A 19070-nucleotide genomic window follows, 5' to 3' on the forward strand; every position below is an offset into this window, starting at 1 on the left:
CATCAATTGTCTCATCTGTTGTATTTGGCACTATGATAGGTTCTCCCCTAGACTCAGAGGCAGTCGTGAGTCCCTCCTTCGTGTCTACTTGTTTCTCTAAAGTTGGTTTGATAGGGGTTGGAACTGGTACCTCGTGCCAACTTGCAGGTTTACTAAGCGGGTTTTCTATCAAGGATTGGGTTGTTTCAATCATCTTTCAATACATTTCCAACCTCTGTTTTTCTATTTTGGCATATGGATAAGTCACCCATCTTTGCTCTTGAGTTTGGTTGTTTTCGAGTTTGGCTTCGTATGCTTTTAAAAGTGTGTGTAACTGCTCGTTTACCTTTTCTACCAACACTGATCCTCCTGATTCTGCACTTTTGGGTTCTGCTATTTCCTTGGGTGCTATGGTTACCGCAGTGTGTGAGCTTAGACTAGTTAGATCCTCTAACCGCTCTAATCTATCCTTTGTGTGTTTTAACTCCTCGGATAGAGCCGTTTGCTCTCGTTCTCTCTTGGCTTTCATACGCGCCTTTCTAGCTTTCCAAGTGCTTCTCTGATTTTTCATTTCTGAACTTGGGGCATCAGTTTTTGGCTCTTCAATTATGGGTTCATTCGTCGTTCTTTGAGCTTGGGCTCGTGTCACTACCTGAATAGGTATTACTTTCTTGTTTTCTAACCCTCCACTGGAAGGCACTACTTCCAGCATGGTCAAGGTAGTTTTTGCTCCTTTGCTCGGGTTCTTAGGGCAATCAGGAATCAAATGAGTAATTCCACACTCAGTACAATAGGCGTTGACTCTAATGATTTCATCATGAGGACAGTCTCTTAGCCAATGGTCTCCACCATACTTGTAGCAGGGTCCCTTAGGCTGTTGAGGTGCTCCTTGAGCTCCTCTTTGTTGGTATGCATGTCTCTGTCCGCCCATGCCTCCGTTGGCTATGAACAACAATGTTCATTCATTCAAGCTATATCTTCCTTCTCCCGCTGCTTCTGCAGCTGTTGGTGGTCCTGCACTTCCCATCATACTCCAAGGTTCTGGCGTTGGGGGTTCTTCTGGTGGATAATAGACAAGATTTGCAGCATATCCATTGGAATCTTCGTAATATGCATGCATAGGTACCAAAGCCTTCTCTTCTGGTTTGTTTACTGTTGGTGTGTATCTTATGCCGACTGGCCGTAATCCTGGTAGGGGTGGTTGCTGCCCCAACACTGGTTGTGGTCTTTCTACACCTACAGGTCCTGGTAGGTTGCTTGCTTGATACCTAGGCATCGGTGGAAGTTGAGGAGATGTTATCTGAGCCTGGGAAGCATAAGGTCGTTCTCTCACATATCCCTTGTTATAAGAACATTCCTCCGTCACATGGTTTGTCCATTTTTGTTCAATAGCACACCACTTTGACTGTTTAGCCTGAGGCTTGGCATACAGGTTAATCTTTTTTAGCACTTCTTCTACAAGCTGCTCCTGGCTTACAGCTAATTCTCTTTTCGGTGCTATCTTAGCGGCCTTGCTTCCACTTTGTTGTGAGGATGAATCTTCGTCAAGATCCTTGAATTCACCCTCCTTGTAGACCGCACAATTGTCTACAAGGTAAAGAGCCTCATTAGTTAACTCATTTAACATCGTGCTCCTCTTTATATGTAAGTCCTTCTGGAGATCTGCATTCCTTAATCCTTGAATAAATATAAGCATAAGTCTGGACTGAGTTGGCAGTTCTTACACAGGGCAGAACTTAGCATATCTTTTTAGTTGTAGGGTTGTCTTTCGCACAGATTCCCCTTCTTTTTGTTTGAATTTATGGATTTGTGAGACTGTATTATGAGCTATCCCCCTTTGTGAGAATTTCTCGATAAACTCGTCAAACACCTCCTCCATAGACTCAAAGTCTCTACGCTCCACAGAGTCAAACCAAGTAGCAGCATCCTCTTCTAGGGTCAGTCCAAACCCTGCAAATTGGGTAGGGAAGTCTAACACCTCTTCAGCTCTAATTACATGCACAAAGGCTGCTACATGATCTCTAGGATCTCTGTTTCCCGTGTATTTCTTGTTTACCCATTTTTTCACCTGAGAAGGTCTAATTCTACGATGCTCTACAAATCTCATCATTGGTTCTCCTCGTCCCAATCAATATACCTCCTCTGGCCTTCGGTAGTGGGAGGGTTCCTCTCCCAGAGGTGCTCCTAAGCCATAATTTCTGACAGTTTTTGCAAGAGATGGTTCATCTCTTCGAACTCGTTCTATGGGTTGTCTTCCAGGATCTGTTGACCCTTGAGTTTTTGGCTTACTCTCGCCTTGATACCGTGAATAGAATGGTGGTTCTTGTAGATCCCTTAGCCCTCGTGCGGCTAGATAACCATCTTAGTTTTGGTCTTGTTCTAATGTTGCACTTTGTCGAAGCCATGCATGCAATGATGGTTGGGTTGCTTGTTGGTTCTGGTAGTTGAACGTCTGTTGTCAGTTAGAATGTGAGGTCACATCATACTCTTCTGAAAATGGATTTGTCGACTCGCTAGGGGTATAGGTGACCCTTGGCACTTCTTCGGAGGCATATGTTGATGTATCTGGAACAGTTGCCTTTTCTACCTCCTCTGGGAGAATACGTTTGTATTCTTTCCCGTACCTATCAACAAAAATGATATCCTTCCCCATAGCAATTTCATAAGAGAATAAGTGAAGAACCTTGTCTTTGCTTAATTCGTTTGGGTAGGGTTCTTTGCATCGAAAATAAGAGACTACTCCCTCACTCTCATGCTTGTAAATTCCCACATTCTCATTATAGGTAGAGACCCTGATTGTTTTCTTATCATACATAAAAAGAGCTCCAGGTCGATCAATGTTTGGAGACGGTTCTTGAGTTTTTGAAACCATTTTTCCTTTTGCCATGTTATCTCCATATCTGTTGTAATCCTCAGGGTTACTAACTATCAGATAGTGGTTTCCCTTTTTGTCTCGGAATATATCTCCATCATCATAGACTCGAATTATCTCCAGTCTCTGAGCACGTCTTTCTTCTATACAAATACACTTGCGTCCTCGATAGTCAAAATAAACTAGGGCTCCCCTTGAGTTTGTTCCTTCTAAGAAGATTATACTGAACTTGGAATCGTTCAAAGGATTTTGGGAAGTGCTTCCTCCTAGCATTGGTCCTTCATCAGAGAAACCTCTTGGCTGTTGACTACCCATCATGAAGAAGGACTTATCTGATGAAGTGTCAGTATCACTACCCTCCTCAATGATCGATGCTAATGAATCTAGCCTTGCCTGAGTTACACTCTCCTTGGTGGACACTAAGCTCCTCTGATCACCTACCACCTTTTGATCTCTAAGAATGTATCTTCCTGATCTTAAATTCATCAAACTTAGCAATGTAATTTATCACAAATCCAACCACTCACCTAGCAAAGGATCAATTTCCGCCCAACTTCTTGCCTTGCAACTGAATATACATGTACACAAGCGTTTAATTTCGGCAATCGAATCAAGCATTTAACCGCTAGAGGTGGTCTTAGTAATGATTGGTATAACTGGAGGGTTAACCTCAACCACTACTGTATTTTATACACTTCTGATGTTCTTGATTAGATCTGCTAATCTGGAACTGTACTTCCCTCGAATGTTGGTCAATTTACATGGAAAGTCTTAATTTCGTCTTTGCTCCGTCAAAAGGTCAAACAAGGTCCAATTTCACTTCTGAAAGAAGTTTTGGAACTCTTAAGTCAATTGGAATATCACTCTATGTCCTCAGTCAGCTTTTCTCTTCACTAAGCCGATGTAGACATTCTACGCGTAGGATGTCTACCTGCTCTGTTTTGCCCGGATTTTGCACTATAGATTTCTCTTGATGTGCTGAGTCCATAGCTGTTTTTACTTTTTGATTTGGACACCTATAAGTTGGTCAATTGATCAGAAATGTGTTCCAACATCCTGATGTTGGTCTGACCAGTCAAATCAACTCCAATTTGGACCAAAATTGACTAGGAGGCTTGCCTCAGGCTATACAACACCCTGCTATGCCTACAGTCAGTTTTTGGCTTCAAAATCATGCAGTAGACATCCTACGTGTAGCATGTCTAACTGCTCAAAATGGCTTCAAATTCAAACCACAGACTCCTCTTAAGGTGCTTATCACTTTGGTATGCTCAAAGTTGGGTTTGGAGTGCTAAATCACAAAGAACACATCCTACACGTAGAATGTCTATATGGTCTGTACCCCAAACTTGAGCCACAGCTTCCCCTTGATGTCAGCAACCCAGTGATATGTTTAGATTTTAGTTTGGATTTCAAAAGACCCCAATTTTAGCTATCCTAGCCCTTTTCAGTCAAAGATGCTAAAGTCTGCTTAAAACCCAATTTTCTCACCCAATTGAGATGAACCTTTCTCAGACACTCAATAAATCATGCAGATCATGCTCATGTACCCATCCTATGGTTTTGGTCTTAAAATAATGCCTTGGCACAATTTGAGTAGGATGTCTGATAATTTTCTTTCTATTTGGCCTTATCCTGTCAAGATATGGTCAAACTTCCACTTTCCATGTGAAAATAGGATAAAACCTACCTTCTAAACACACTGGTTAACTAAGATTTTCAGAATTTCCACCAGAACACCCTATAGACATCCTACACGTAGGATGTCTGCCGGCTTAAAGTTTAATTGTTTTCTGACAAAAGTACTCCTTATGCTCTGCAGCTATCTCAGAAATACTCACAGAAAGTTTTGAACTTCACTTCAGCTTTCAAACACTCTTTTCCGTCTTTTACAACCTTGTGATGAGCCTAACAACAAATATAACATGCATGAAGTGCTCCAGATCATAAATCATGATGTCCTACTTACCCTACTCCTACTCATCATGTGAGATGGTGATATCGGTGTCTCGGATGCTTCCTGGCCTCCCCGGACTCTCAAGCTCTCCTTCCACCGCCTCTACCACTCCAACTCCTACTCTCTACACAACTCAACTAATACCTAAAACTATCTAAGTCTACCTAAGTCAAAGGATCTAGGCCAGACACTCGCTCCCTAGACTCCCCCTAAGACCTAGAGAGTCCTCCACCCTCTGATCCTATCTAAATGTAAAACGAAACTCTGGCAATCCAGAGAATCCCTATCCTCAAGGACTAGTCTCGGTCACCTACCTAGGGTTTTCGTCCCCAGCAACGGTGCCAATCTTGGCGGATACGCCGCGACGGACGTCAGCACAGCGAGAACTCACCTAACAAGATTGTCAGCTAAGGACGAAGCTCGACCCGCAGGCACGTGGAAGCAAGCATAGGGTGTCAACCTACACTCGACCAACTTTCGACTACTTCCTACAGAGGTCTCTACCCAATGTCTAAGCTACAGCCTTCAAAAGTACATAGGAGATTTCCTACAACGCTTTCAAGAACCAAATACTCATCAAGCGTTCTCGAAACGCCACAGAACTTGAAGAAAACCCTATTAACACCAATAGGTCGCTCTCCCTAAGGTCCATGAATCAAAACCCCAACCCTAAACACCTGGTACAAAATCACGTAAGATGTTTGGTCGAAATTTGCAGGTCGTCGTTTTCAAAAACTAAAGTACCTACTATGTAGCTCTACTCATTGCGAACGCGTGGATATGTTGAAATGCAAAAATAGACAACGTATGCTCACCAAATCACCAGACGTAGCTCGTGGATCGAGTTCGCAAAGCCAGATCATACACTCGCAATGTAGGTGTTGACGCGTAGCTCTTGTTGGAGGCAACATGATACACTTCTCCGCACCATCGGTACGCGTGTAGCGTCAAGATAAAACTCACTCTCTCTCGTACACAGAGTACGCTCACTCACACAGACAGAACTTTTAAAAATGACAGGTTTTTTTCATTAAGGTCAAAAGTGGTATAAATACCTTACAATCTCAAACCCTAATATTCTAATTTAACCATCCACTCAATCTAAATGTGAAAAATGGGATACAATCTGGAAGCTTCTGCAAGCACCACTATTTACAAAGAAAAAATGATGGTTTTTCTCAATTAAAGAATAATTACAAAAAATAATATCCTGTCGAGCAATCCTTCTCCGTTGGGTGTATCCAACTGCTAACAAAAACAACAAGACATGAATTTTAATTCTAATAATTATGCTACAAATTTCTCAATTCTTATGTCATTGTAGACTTTTTGCCTCCGACGCATTCTCAATGCATATGACCTAACAAGAAAACAAAGCAAAACATAATACTAGTTTTTGAGAAAAAAAAAAAGATAGAGCTTTCTTTGTCCAGGGATCAATATTTCAAAAAAAACCCATTAGCCCTTTAAAGCACCTCACATAAGGATTGGAAATTCTAACCAAATTGTTCCAAAGAGTGAATACTTCTCGTCCCCACGACTCAAAACATTAGAACATTAACTCAAAAGTTTTTATCAAAACATGATGAGAACCATATGAAAATAACAAGACATGAATTCAATTCTAACATAAATTTTTCAATTCTTATGATTAGTCACACGCATTGTCGAGGTAAACTTTCCACCTCCGACGCATTGTCAATGCATATGATCTAGCAAGAAAACAAAGCAAAACATAATACTAGTTTTTGAAAAAAAATGGACAAAGCTTCCTTTGTACATGGATCAATATTACAAAACAAACCATTAGCCCTTTACGGCACCTCACATGAGGATTTAAAATTTTAAGCAAATTGTTCCAAAAAGTGAATACTTCTCATCCACAACTCAAAACATTAGAACATTAACTCAAAAGTTTCTATCAAAACATGACAAGAACCATATGAAAATAACAAGACATGAATTTCAATTCTAATATCCAATGCTACAGATCCTTCAATTCTCACACTCATCATCGATGTAGACATTGTGGCTCCGATGCATCTCATAGATTTCAGAATTGTATCGCATGTCTACCGCCATGGTCTGAGCCATCTCCTCTGCATAGACCAGTATGTAACTTCCAACCAACAAGAAAATGCATCGAGACAAAATACTAAACAAGACATAGAAGCAATATCGATGATATATAAATACCAACGTTGACATCAAAAGGATAACAAAAAGCATAAGTAATGTAAATGTCATAGCAAGAGGTGGACCTCACGAGTCATCAAAGGGATTCACACGCGATGGCATGTCACCCTCATCGTCAATATCAAAAGAGGTGGAGGGATCCTCTCTGCTCTGCTGACTACGACGGAGTAATGGTAGCATATATCCTAAACTCAATGGCTCATCAATGTTGAGCGCAACACATATCCATCCTGATCTCACACAAACCACCAATGTGGGGGTTGTACCACATCCAAGCTCCAAGCAAATGCCTCCACGATGACAAAGGAGCTCCACAAAGCATGCAACAAAAGAATGACCCCGCTGCAATGCACCTCGCAATGACTCGCCTAATAATGAACTGGCTAGAGAGAGTTTCGGAACATGATGCATCATAAAAGAATTCGATGACTGCATGCTAAGGCAAGAAAATAGGACAGTCCTCTCTGCTACGAAGTACGATGGATGCATACCTACTCGATGAACCATAAATAGCACAGAACAAAGACACTATAACACAAGAGACACGGTTAGAGAAAGCAACAACATAAATCATTGGAATATTAATACAAAGCAAGTGTGTCACCTCTGTGGGACCCCAAAAACTCTTAAAATAACCATAGGCTCCATGGTGGAGTACTACAATACGTCGATGAACAACCATCTCTGCAACATAACAAAACCTCTCCAGCCACCCAATGGCCTCTCCTATTCAAAGCATTAATTATTAAAAACACTTACAATGATTATTACTATCTTATGGCATGATCGTAAACAACACTCACCCGTCGTAGACATCATGATTAGAAGCCAGTCTGAATCTGCTAGCATCAAAAATGCCAAATAAACTCCAACACGTACATGATCCTCAGTGAAAATGTCCCAAGGAGGTAGAGTAGAGGAGCCTACTAGGGACCCACCAAAGGGGAGATCCAAGAAAATAAAATCAGCAATCCATGGAACGGCTCTCCCCCCGCGAGTATATAGTATAGCCTCGGAACTTGCCTATGAAAGATTCTCATATACCGGGATCCATGTCGGATTCCAAACTCCCGCTCTGAAGTCTGTAGCAATGGCAATGTAGTCCCCCGCTATGGCCATGCATCATGTGTCAACACAACTAGATATGTTATGTAGTGGAGACTCCACAAGATAAACAAATGAGATAGTCTTCTTGACCATGACCGTGCCAAAAGACATTGGAGCATCACAACAAGATTAAATAAGCCATCCATGAAGCATATTTGAGGAAATCATTAACAAATTTTCATAAGGCATACCAAGCATTGTGCCCACATCTTCTTCTACAATTGTATCCACAAATGTTTCCTTTTCCTTGTGAGAGTTGCGTGCATCTTAAACAAAACAATTTAAATCAAAATATTATCAACTGATGATTGTTTGGTATGTCCAAGAGTGAAACATACCTGCATGTCTCTCCTCTCATCTATCTATCGGTGGATTTTGCATCACAGCAACCCTCCACATCGTCTCATGTAGCTCTCTTTCACGACCAAGAACATGTCCTTTTCTCATATCTATCCACCATGGATAGTTCTCAATCTCCCATGGAGTCAAGGTGCACATACTAGAGGGGTACATGCAGGTGTCTTGAGTAGCCATCTGAGTCCACTGTCTTGCCAAAAAAGGGCATGACAAGTAATACATTCTCGAATACTAAAAACATAAAAAATCTACAATGAACAGCAAACAAGTTACATGAAGCTCCTCACATAGACATAACAAATTAATAAAATTACAATTAATAAATTGTCCACCTGAAAGCCAAACATTGTGCTGCCATTCGTAATGTATCTACCTTCTTCAATGTCTGTTTCTCCACATCCTTCGTCTTTGCTCCAAGAGACACTTCAATTGGAAACAAATAGGACCTAGCTTCAAATTTTATCTCCTCAAATAGAATGTAAGTGTAGAGTCATGTGGCAAAGGCACAACACCAGGCACATCCATAAGATTTGACACAATTTGATATGCCTTTTCAAAGACTCGTGTCAAAAAACCCTCTCTACGAAGCCACCTACAATCCCAAAAAGAGTGAGAGAAAAAACAAGACATCATAACATATTCAAGATTAATTATCCACGATCATCTTACATGCGAAAAACGTAATCTCCTTTCTTCCATAGAGGTCCCCATGTTGCTTTGATCTCATCTTGAGTATCCACAAAAGTTAAATTTCAAACAAAATCCAAAGAATGTGAACAATGGCACATAGATAGAAAGTATTATCGTACCTGTCACGAAGCTACTAGAAGGAGAAATTCCGCCCAAATGAGAGAAGGAAAAGTTCCACCCAAAAGAGAGAAAGACAGTGTTAAAAATTACCTTTCTTTTTTTTCAAAAGCCTGCGCAATGAACAAGACCTCATTGGCTGCCGGTAATGAGTGGCCGTAGCTGCGCCTGTTGGTGGAGCTCCGTAGGCAGAAGTCGGTTGACAACGCCAGCAGGTGAAACTTGCAACAGAGTCGAACGAGCAGCTTGAACCTTTCGCAAAGACCGCGCGCCGGCGCGTGCTACTTGCGTCAGGTAGTAGCCAACGTTTGTGGTCGACCTCTCTCGCACACTATCTGTCGCAAACTCTCTATCGAAAGCCCTCTCTTGCAGGCTCTCTCTCACAAGCCCTCTTTATCTCAAGTTTTACGTAAGTCTAAGAGTAACCCCAATACCCCTCTAGTTCGTTGAAATTCCCAAATAACCCCAAACTACTGTTTTATCTATTTAGGTTGTTTACTAATCTTTAGTCCTTTTGACAATGTCCATCCGTTTTTGCCTGCTTAGCATGTAAAAGCTTAAGTAACCAACTCAACTTTTAGATTTAGCATCTTTTTATGAAAAGTTACAAACTTATTTATCATCCCAGAAATTTAATCTCACAACCTGTAAACTTTGACATTTGAGGGTATTTTGAAAATTTATGAAATTTGAGGGGCAATTCTGAGAATTTCCACAAATCTGAAGGGTATTTTGGTAATTTTCCCTAAGTTTTAAGCCCTCCAACTTATGAGGTTTCGAAAAAAACCCTCAAATTTCAAAATTTCTCTAAATATCCTAAATGTTTTGACATAACTGCCCTAACTGTCGTTCAAATGTTCCAGAATTCCCAAAAATACAGTGGACGCTCCCTATCATAAAAAATATCTAAGTTGATTTTTGAAATTAAAAATGGGCAACTCAAACGTGACTGGAAAAAAAATTTAACATGATTGATAGGAATGGTTCTTAAACGTTCGAGGACTGCGACGTCTACACCATCACATTCTGCAACTAAATCAATTATTTACTTGGGTCTTTTTCAATTTCCTTACTTTGGTTGATTTATGTATTGGACAGCACCGTAACTCAATTATTCCACATTTCTTGAGCGGTGATCCTATCGCTCTCACTTCCATTAAAACAGTTTTATGTAATGGCTAGACATATCACAATCTACGGACCACAAGGTGGCGAGAAGCTTGTTCTTATGTTTGAAGGTAGCACAGATGCCCTGCCTATAGCCTCTGTGTGATAACATTTTGAATTAACTACTGGCTTCAATTTGCATCCCTTAACTTTAAGTGGATCCCAAGTAAAAATGGAAGCAATTGAAACTTCTCATTGTGATGAGGTTTTCCATCTGAATCACGACCAGTGTCAGCTCCTCAAGGTTTGCATTGCTTCAAATCAAACTACCGCACATGGTAGTAGAATCAAGTCTGCACCAACAAAAGTTGATTTGGAATTTGATGAGTTTGAGAAGCTTGGTTCTTTGAGCGTGTTTGAAATCATACGTTCAATGCCTCTGCAAAGTATTTTTTATCTAGCACTAAACTTTGGTTGGCTTGGTGGGATGTCAGAGTTTTGCATTAGGGAGGACGATTTGTTATGCAAAATGAGTCTGGCATTTTTATACCAAACACTAACTTGTCTGAGAGAAAACATGCTAGCATGCGGGCATGCTTTGGTTTCAAAGAAAAAATTAGCTTGTATGAAGTTGCAGGGGCAGACATGCAATGACATTCCTACATAGTGTTAAGTATAATGCTTACCTTAAAGGTGCAAAGACATGCAATGGTCCCGGTGTGCAAGACCTTGCCCAAAGACTCTTTAATCAATCGTCCACTACTTCGGGTGCTACAAAATTGGTAAATCTTATTGACTCTTTGATGGAAGAAATGGGTTTGCAAAGTCCAGAGATGAATAGGTCATATAGCAGGGAGAAGAGTGTGAAGAAAAAGAGGCCAATCTTTGTGGATGGTGGTGTTGTGTTAGAGGAGGATATCCACACACCTGAGTTTGTTACAGTTACTGAACACATTACTGAAAAAAGGCATGCAAATGTACAAGGGGACACAAAATATTGGCCAGAGGTAAACGTTGCAAAGACGGTATGGTCAATTAGTAGAACTAAACCTGGACGTAAGATGACATGTTTTGGGATTTTGCAGGATCAAACAGAGAGATGTGGAAGATTCATTAATGAAGGCTCTAATGACATTAAGAGAGGGTTTGTTGCACCTTGTTTTTGGGGTCGGAGAAAATATCCATCATCGGGGTCGAATCTTGGGGGGGTGGTAGAGGGTTATGTCTGGTTTTGCAATGCTAGTAATTTGCACACATGGAAAATTCATGACATGGTGGTGGGACCACCTGGACTTGCACCAGGTGTTTGGCGTGTCGTTGAGGGCACTAATCTTCTACCATATGAGGCATAAAAACTACAAGCTAATGGATTTGTGCTTCATCAGCAACATGGAGCAAGAGGTGTAGTTCTATATGGGGGGATTCGAGATACAAATAGAGTTCCGAGTGCCTTTCGACCAAGATATAGGAATGGCAAGGTTATCAAGTGGCGATCCAAACTAATAAAGGAATTTCAGACGAGAATTGACTTGGGGACATGCTTGGTAGCAGAATTAATTAAAGAAGTTATTATTGTGTGCAATGAAACACATGTTTTCTATGTTGGCACAGAGGGCTCAAGGACAAAGGGAGTTTCATACTCTGTGACATTATCAGATTTTCCAAGGTGCACTTGTGAATATTTTCAGAAGAGAGAGTCCAAGAGGCTAACATATGTGCCATGCAAGCATATATACTATGTGTTTCTCCAATTTCTGGGTTTGGACTCTCATGCACCAAGCGGCTTTGACAAAAGTAGACCTCTTCCAAGCTCTCAGCGGAGTATGACCGAACATGCAGCAGTAGATCAAGTTTTGTGCTCTATGTGAAGTTTTTGTATGTCATATGAATTGTCGTTGTGGGTATTTTGTCAAGCTATGATGGCCCCTATAGCCATGCCTTTGGGTGTGAAGGTTTTGATTTTTATGTGTTTTGTGGTCTTATCATGAGCCCTACTGTGCGGGAGAATATCTAACATTTTGAGCAGGTTTTTGAGTAGGTACCAATGAATTAGATGTGGGCATATGGTTCTTTTAATCGAAAAAAAATTAAGATGTGATCGGCTCATTTTGCTACTCCATGTTCAATATCTGAACTACTGCAATGTTGATATGCTCTTTTCTATTGTATATATTTGCTCGGTTTCTTGTTCGCTCAGAAGTATTTGCTCGGGCATAGGGATTCCTCATTTAGATGATGATTCCTTGTCATAGCATAGTGGCTCCAAATCAGCCAAGTCAATACAAAAATCCGAATCCCCGATAAATCAAGAACAGCTCATTGAGTATTAATCTGTTTGCTAAGCCACATGTTAAGCAACCTAAGTGGTGTGCAATAGAGAAAAAGTGGACAAATCACGCAATTGAAGATTGCTACTACAATAAGGGATACGTAAAGGACGCCACTATGCCCCACAAGCCCAAGTAGCATAAGCATAAGCCCCACATGTGCCAAGATAGACAACGAAATTCTTCCAGAACCAGTAGGAGTTGAAAGACCACAATCAGTCTTAAGACAACAACCCCCACTACTAGGATAAGACATGTAGGAGTCATATATGCACCAACCATAGAAGAATCTGAGGAACGGACCCTAGTACCAATCCCAAAATATTACAAGGAGCCTAGTAGATATATGACCAAAACGAGATACTATCCACCTGAACCAAAAGCACCGGAAGAACCATGGAGCATGACTGGATCAGTTGGACCACCAACTACTGCACATGCTACATTAGAAGGTAGATTCAGCTTAGACAAATACACATTGCTATTTATAGAAAATGGGGGATTAGCAGGATCAAGACCTGGTTAACAGTAGAGGGCTGCTCAAGGAGCAACTCAACAGTCCAAGGGACATTATTATAAGTGTGGCAATGACCACCTAATGAGCGATTGTCCTCATGATGAAATCATAAGGGTGAATGCATATTGCCTTGAGTGTGGGATCACTCATTTGATCCCAAATTGCCCAAACAACCCTAACAAAGGAGAAAAAGTAATGTTGAATATAGTCGAGGCAATACCCTCTAGTAGTGGGTCAAAAAACAAAAATGTGATACCAATCTAGGTGATCACAAGAGCCCAATCTCAAAACACAATAAACAAACCCATCATAGAAGAATAAAAAACCGATGCACCTAGCATTGAACAAAAAGTCAGCGAAACTCATGGAAAGCAAGGAAATCTAGGATGAAAGCTAGGAAGGAGGCCTTCCTTAGCCAAAGAACTAAAACAAACAAGAGAGAAACTGAGAAATTTGGAAAGTCCATCTGCGGAACTAGAAAAGCAAAGGCTTGAAATGTGCCAAAAAATGATTCAAACAGCCCAAGATTTACTAGAACCTCCAGTTAGAAAACCTAAGGATGTGATCCTTGTTCCACGAACACCAATAATTCCACCAAACCATGTGCAATTAGAGCCAGATTTCAGTCAAGATCAAGAACCAGAACTCAAGGACTCTACCGCTCTACTCGATACAAGAGCCGAAGGCAATGTTATTTACTTCCAACTTATATACACAGCTTGTTCAAGACGCAGAGCTTCAAACGACATCACACAAGATACAAAGCTATATTGACCACCAGATCATAGCATTAGGGTTGGTGACCTTATTTATTCAAATCAATCAATATGTCTACCCATACACATTTTATGTAGTAGAAGATCATCAAAACCAACACAAACTATTGCTCGGACAGCCATGGAAAAGGAGGTACAATGTTCAGATTGATTGGAAGTATAACCTAGTACAAATTCACATTTAAACGGAGAGGCAAATAGTTCCATTGATTAAAGTCACAGAAACAAGGCCAGTAATGGAAAAGACTACTGACAAGGGCAAACAACCATTGCATATAGGAAACATGAAAGCTTGAAATATCATAGAAAGATAATTTCTGGCCAACTGCTTGATACTTGATGAAGATCTTGGAAAGACATATTCTATAGACAAAATCCAGTCTATAGGGACTCAAACCCTAAGTATCCATACAAGGTTATCACCACAATACTCCCCACCAACCCACCAAGTTGATAGTAATGTTTAAATAAATCATTGAAAAAATTTAAATTAGGGGAGTTTTTCCTTATCAATGGATTCGAGTGCTTGTTCCTTTGAATGGATCAAAAAGCTCACTCTTCTGCGGTATTCTAGTCTTTAGGGTTCAATCAAACTTGAGAAGAGATCAGTGATCCATTTGATCTCTTTATTGTCCTTCATTGCTTCTTAAAACTCTTTAGTTGTCAAGTTTGCATTGAGGGAGAGAGTGTATATGGCACACCAATTGATGGTTGAGGCTCTCTTGAAGACTCAATGTCCAACTCTAAGGCAAGATCTTTTGTCTCATCATCCATTGCATCAGTGTCGTAGTTGTCATGTGCTAATGTTGTAAGGAAATGGGAATGTGTAGAAGTCATATCCTTTTTTGCTATCTTGGCTTACCTCTTCTGAGATCCAAGCTTTTTTTATGGTGTCAAATGTAACAGTTAATGCACTAGTAACTTGTGTGTAGCGGAAATTGATAACATATTGAGTATTTCATTAAACGAGTTCCTAATGAGCATAGATAGAGTACTTAATTTGAGAAAGCAACATAGAAAATTACACCTAGCTAATTTGGCATTGACAATACTTGAAAAGAGAGAGGAATAGAACAATTGACAACAGTTGAGGACCGGATTTACATGGAGGTGGTCCCCCCTCCATAAAGGCTTTGTATTATAGCTTCTCCCATCAAAGGAGACTTTTGTACAATACAATCTTTGTGTTCCTTGATAAAACTAGTTGGTGTAATGAAAATGGAAGCTTCATACACCAAATTATGTTTGGAAAACACACCTAGTGTCCCTAGCCTCAGTCCTAAGACCTCACACACCTTCAAAAATGGTGAGAGCTAGCATGGAATGAGGATAGATTGAGAGGAAGAAGAGGTATCTTACGAGAAAGAAGTATTCTCCTCACATATTCACTCTAATAGCATAGCTTAGCTTAGTAACTAGCATGGTAGAGGAGATGAGCATTCCATTGAAGCTTGGCTCTTGGTTGGATTTGCATTCCATAGCCAAGAGTTGTTGGTGTAGGGCTCTACTTCTCAATGCTTGGAGAAGGAGATGGAGTTCTTCTTACACACATGAGTTGTGTGTGTGTGTAGCAATGAGTTAGAGTAAAATTCGGCCTTCTCTCTCATCTTGGATGAACTCTCTTCCTATTGTCTCATGTTGGCATCCCATTGGCCCCTGTAAAGCTTAGCCAATCACAAATAGAAGCGACATGTGTCCCCCTTTCCCCTTTTGTGAGAGCTTTAGTTAATTAAATAATTCAATTAAACTCTCATTGGACCTCTTATTCCTGTGGCCGATAGGAATCAGGCAAGCCATTGGGCTGCCAAATGCTCATTGGACCCCTTGGTAGACTGTCCAAGTCTTCTTGGGTGCTTAATTTCTGGTTCTTTTATCAAGCATTTTTAGATCGATTATACTAAATTTACTCTAGCCTAATTCTCATTGGTCCACCTCTATGTCCATCCAATAGGATTTGAGCGAAACTTGGGGGCAAGTGGCCTAGGAGCCTGACATGTGTCTAGTATTCCCTTTGTGTAAAGGGGGAGCTTTGTTGTGTGTGTGTGTGTGTGTGTGTGTGTGTGTGTGTGTGTGTGTGTGTGTGTGTTTCTCTCTCATCCCCTACTCTCGCCCCCTCCAAGATAGGGATGTGGGAAGACTTTTTAGTCTTCCCATGATCATCCAATTTTCCCTTACATTGACCTTTGGACAATTGAATGAAAAATTAGGAACCATAGCCTATGAAAGTCTTAATAAAGCTGAACCTTAGGTCTTTTAAGCCCCATTGAAACACATTCCTCTTTTGCAGATTGTCCCCCTTTGGATCCCCATTTTCCCTCTTTTATATCCTTGCCAGTCTAGCAGCCTTACCAATATTCTAGCTTTTACTCCCCTGGTAGTTTCCCATATTAAATGATCATTTTAACATGAGAAAATCATTTGGGAGAATTAGATATTTTGCCATGCGGTGAGTACTTTGTCTTTGGCATCGGTAGCCAAAAATTGCTTCATAATGGAAGCTCTTAAAGCTTTCCATGTTTGTGGAGCTTCACCGTTTGCTCGTAGGCTAGACCACCATTGCCTAGCGGAATTTTGAAAATGCATAGATACATGGCGTAGCTTAGAGGACTCTGTGAAGCTCTCATATCCAAACGCCACATTGAATTGTTGGATAAAGGTCAAGACTTTGTCCGTAGCACCAAAAGTACCATTGTAGGTATGGAAAGAGATGTTCTTTCCTCCCTCTTTGAACTTTTTGAGCTTGGACGACCTCTTCTAGGCGGCATAGTATTTCCTATGGCCTCTTCTTTTAGGTGGTTCAAGAGTTGCACCATCACTTTCTTCAGAAGAGGAAGAATATGAGGAGGATGGAGAAGAGGGTGACCTCTTTCTTGCCTTTTTCTTCCCTTGTTCCTCCTTATCTTCACCATCTCTTTCTTTGGAAGAGGAAGAGGATGAAGAAGATGGAGAAGAGGGTGACCTCTTTCTTGCCTAAATGTGTGGTATGCCAAAAGACGAAGTTTGATAGAAGGAAGCAACATGGATTGCTCCAACCTTGGCCGATTCCTAATTCACCATGGGAGATCATATCCATGGATTTTATCTTTGGATTTCCCAAGTCTATCCATGGGAATATGGGAATATGGACGATAGCAGACAGGTCAATAAACAAGCTCATTTTATACCTGTAAAAAAGACTATCAAAGCCCATCAAATGGAAACCCTCTTCATTTCACAAATCTTCAAGTACCATGGCTTGCCAATGTCCATAGTGTCGGATAGAGATCCTAGAATGACCAGTAATTTTTGGAAGGGTCTCTTTGAGAATTTAGGAACAAGGCTAAACTTCTCTTTGGCCTATCACCCGCAAACGGATGGCCAAAGTGAAATAGCTAACCTAACAATTCTCGATCTACTAAAAGCCTATGTAACGGAAGTAGAGCAAAGATCCCAATGGGAGAAGTACTTACCCTTAGTGGAGTATGCCTACAATAACACTGTACATACTTCCACGGGAAAAGCACCTTCTAAGGTAATTGAGGGAAGATCAAAAAGTCCCCTACTACTTAAGATACACGAGAAGATCTTCGCTGCAGATGAGTATAGCCGAGACCTACAAGAATATTTCCAAAAGATTAAGGATGCTATCTCTATCTCACAGCAAAGGCAAAAGGTTGCTGCTGACAAGAACAAAAGAGCTCAAGCCTTTAAAGAAAATGATTGGGTCTTATTAAAATTTCCTAAGGCTCGATTAAGGCACACAACGGGCAAGAATCCTACGGGACACCAAAAGTACTATGCTAAGTTAGCAAAAAGGTACTATGGTCCCTTCCAGATTCTTAGGCCAATCAATGAGATGGCCTATCAACTCAAGTTGTCCATCCATTGGCTCATACACGATGCTTTTCATGTGAGCCTACTAAAGCCTTACAAAGGAGATCCACCTCAAGAACCAACTATTGAAGACCCACCGGAGATTGAGGACCAAGAAGAGGTGTTGCAGCCCAAGTCCATCCTCCGACATGAAGACAAGGTACTAAGAGGCGGTAAGACTATCCGACGATATCTTATTAAGTTTAAAAATTATCCTTTTAAAGATACTAGATGGATGCAAATTATACACTTAAAGGATACCTAAACCTTGTCAATGCTTACAATGCTTCCAAAAATTATCCTTTTGAAGATACTAGATGTATGCAAATTATACACTTAAAGGATAACCTAAACCTTGTCAATGCTTACAATGCTTCCAAAGAGTAAGCAAAAGTACAAATGTTAAAAATGAACAAATTTTATGTCTTATAAGACTCTCTTTTTCTTTATTGTGCACAAACGTGAAGTAGTATGCATGCTTAGATCAAGTTTGCGGAGACGACGTCTCCTAAACACCAAGTAGAGCTTGTCACTCTACTATGGAAGATTGATAGGACTAATGTGCAGATATGCTTGCGGTAGCTTAGGTTCTCAAGCACCAAATGGACTAGTCATCCATTCTGGAACAATGTCGTAGGGTAACATAGGGATCCTCTACCCGCTAGGAAAAAGGACTAATGAATATGCTTTATCTTCTCTACCCCATAGTCGAGAACGAATATGGTTTCAAGAGAGAGGTAATGTCATAATAATCAATATCTAATTCTCCTAAATGATTTTCTCATGTTAAATTGATCATTTAGTATGGGGAAGTGCCAGGGGAGAAAAAGCTAGAATATTGGTTAAGCTAGCAGATCGGCCAAAATAGGGATCCAAAGGAGGGAATATAGGGTTCAAAAGGGGGGGGGGGGGGGGGGGTTATCTGCAAAAGAGCAATGTGCAACGATGAGCGTAAAATACCTTAAGGTTCAGCCCATTAAGACTTCCAAAATGCTAAGGTTCCAAAATTCAAGGTTGTGTCCAAATGTCAAAAGTCTAGGGAAATTGGATGCTCTGTGTGTATCCCAAAAGTCTTTCTCAAACCCTACAAAGGAGGGGGCGAGCCCAAGAAGTAGGGGATGAGAGAGAAATACACACACACACACACACACACACACACAAGCTTCCTTTGTACACAAGGGGAAAGAGGGACACATGTCAGCTCCCTAGCCCAGAT

General features: G+C 40.7%; 1 protein-coding gene across 8 annotated transcripts; it reads right to left on the minus strand.

Annotated features, from left to right (window-relative positions):
• Positions 1-6059: 6059 nt before the first annotated feature.
• LOC147449868 (uncharacterized) lies at positions 6060-9690 on the minus strand. 8 transcript variants are annotated; one of them, XM_086522232.1, is made up of 12 exons: positions 9369-9690; positions 9138-9195; positions 8981-9060; positions 8801-8891; positions 8689-8716; positions 8450-8469; positions 8303-8377; positions 8049-8113; positions 7808-7843; positions 7609-7730; positions 7496-7532; positions 6060-6907 (listed from the first exon to the last, which is right to left on the minus strand). In XM_086522232.1, the coding sequence occupies exons 1-12, from the start codon at positions 9409-9411 to the stop codon at positions 6804-6806; spliced, it is 759 nt and encodes a 252-aa protein (XP_086378358.1). In that variant the 5' UTR covers positions 9412-9690; the 3' UTR covers positions 6060-6803. The 8 variants fall into 8 exon arrangements, 7 of the variants coding, with proteins under 7 accessions (XP_086378358.1, XP_086378353.1, XP_086378356.1 ...); XM_086522227.1 differs by lacking the exons at positions 6060-6907; positions 8689-8716; positions 8801-8891; ... (1 more) ...; positions 9138-9195; positions 9369-9690 and having other exon boundaries at positions 6976-7532; positions 7808-8192; positions 8450-8532; XM_086522230.1 differs by lacking the exons at positions 6060-6907; positions 8689-8716; positions 8801-8891; ... (1 more) ...; positions 9138-9195; positions 9369-9690 and having other exon boundaries at positions 6976-7532; positions 7808-8142; positions 8450-8528.
• Positions 9691-19070: the final 9380 nt, after the last annotated feature.

This window comes from Adiantum capillus-veneris, chromosome 10 (genome assembly GCF_014529385.1).
Source record: "Adiantum capillus-veneris isolate H3 chromosome 10, ASM1452938v2, whole genome shotgun sequence".
Lineage (NCBI taxonomy): Eukaryota > Viridiplantae > Streptophyta > Polypodiopsida > Polypodiales > Pteridaceae > Adiantum > Adiantum capillus-veneris.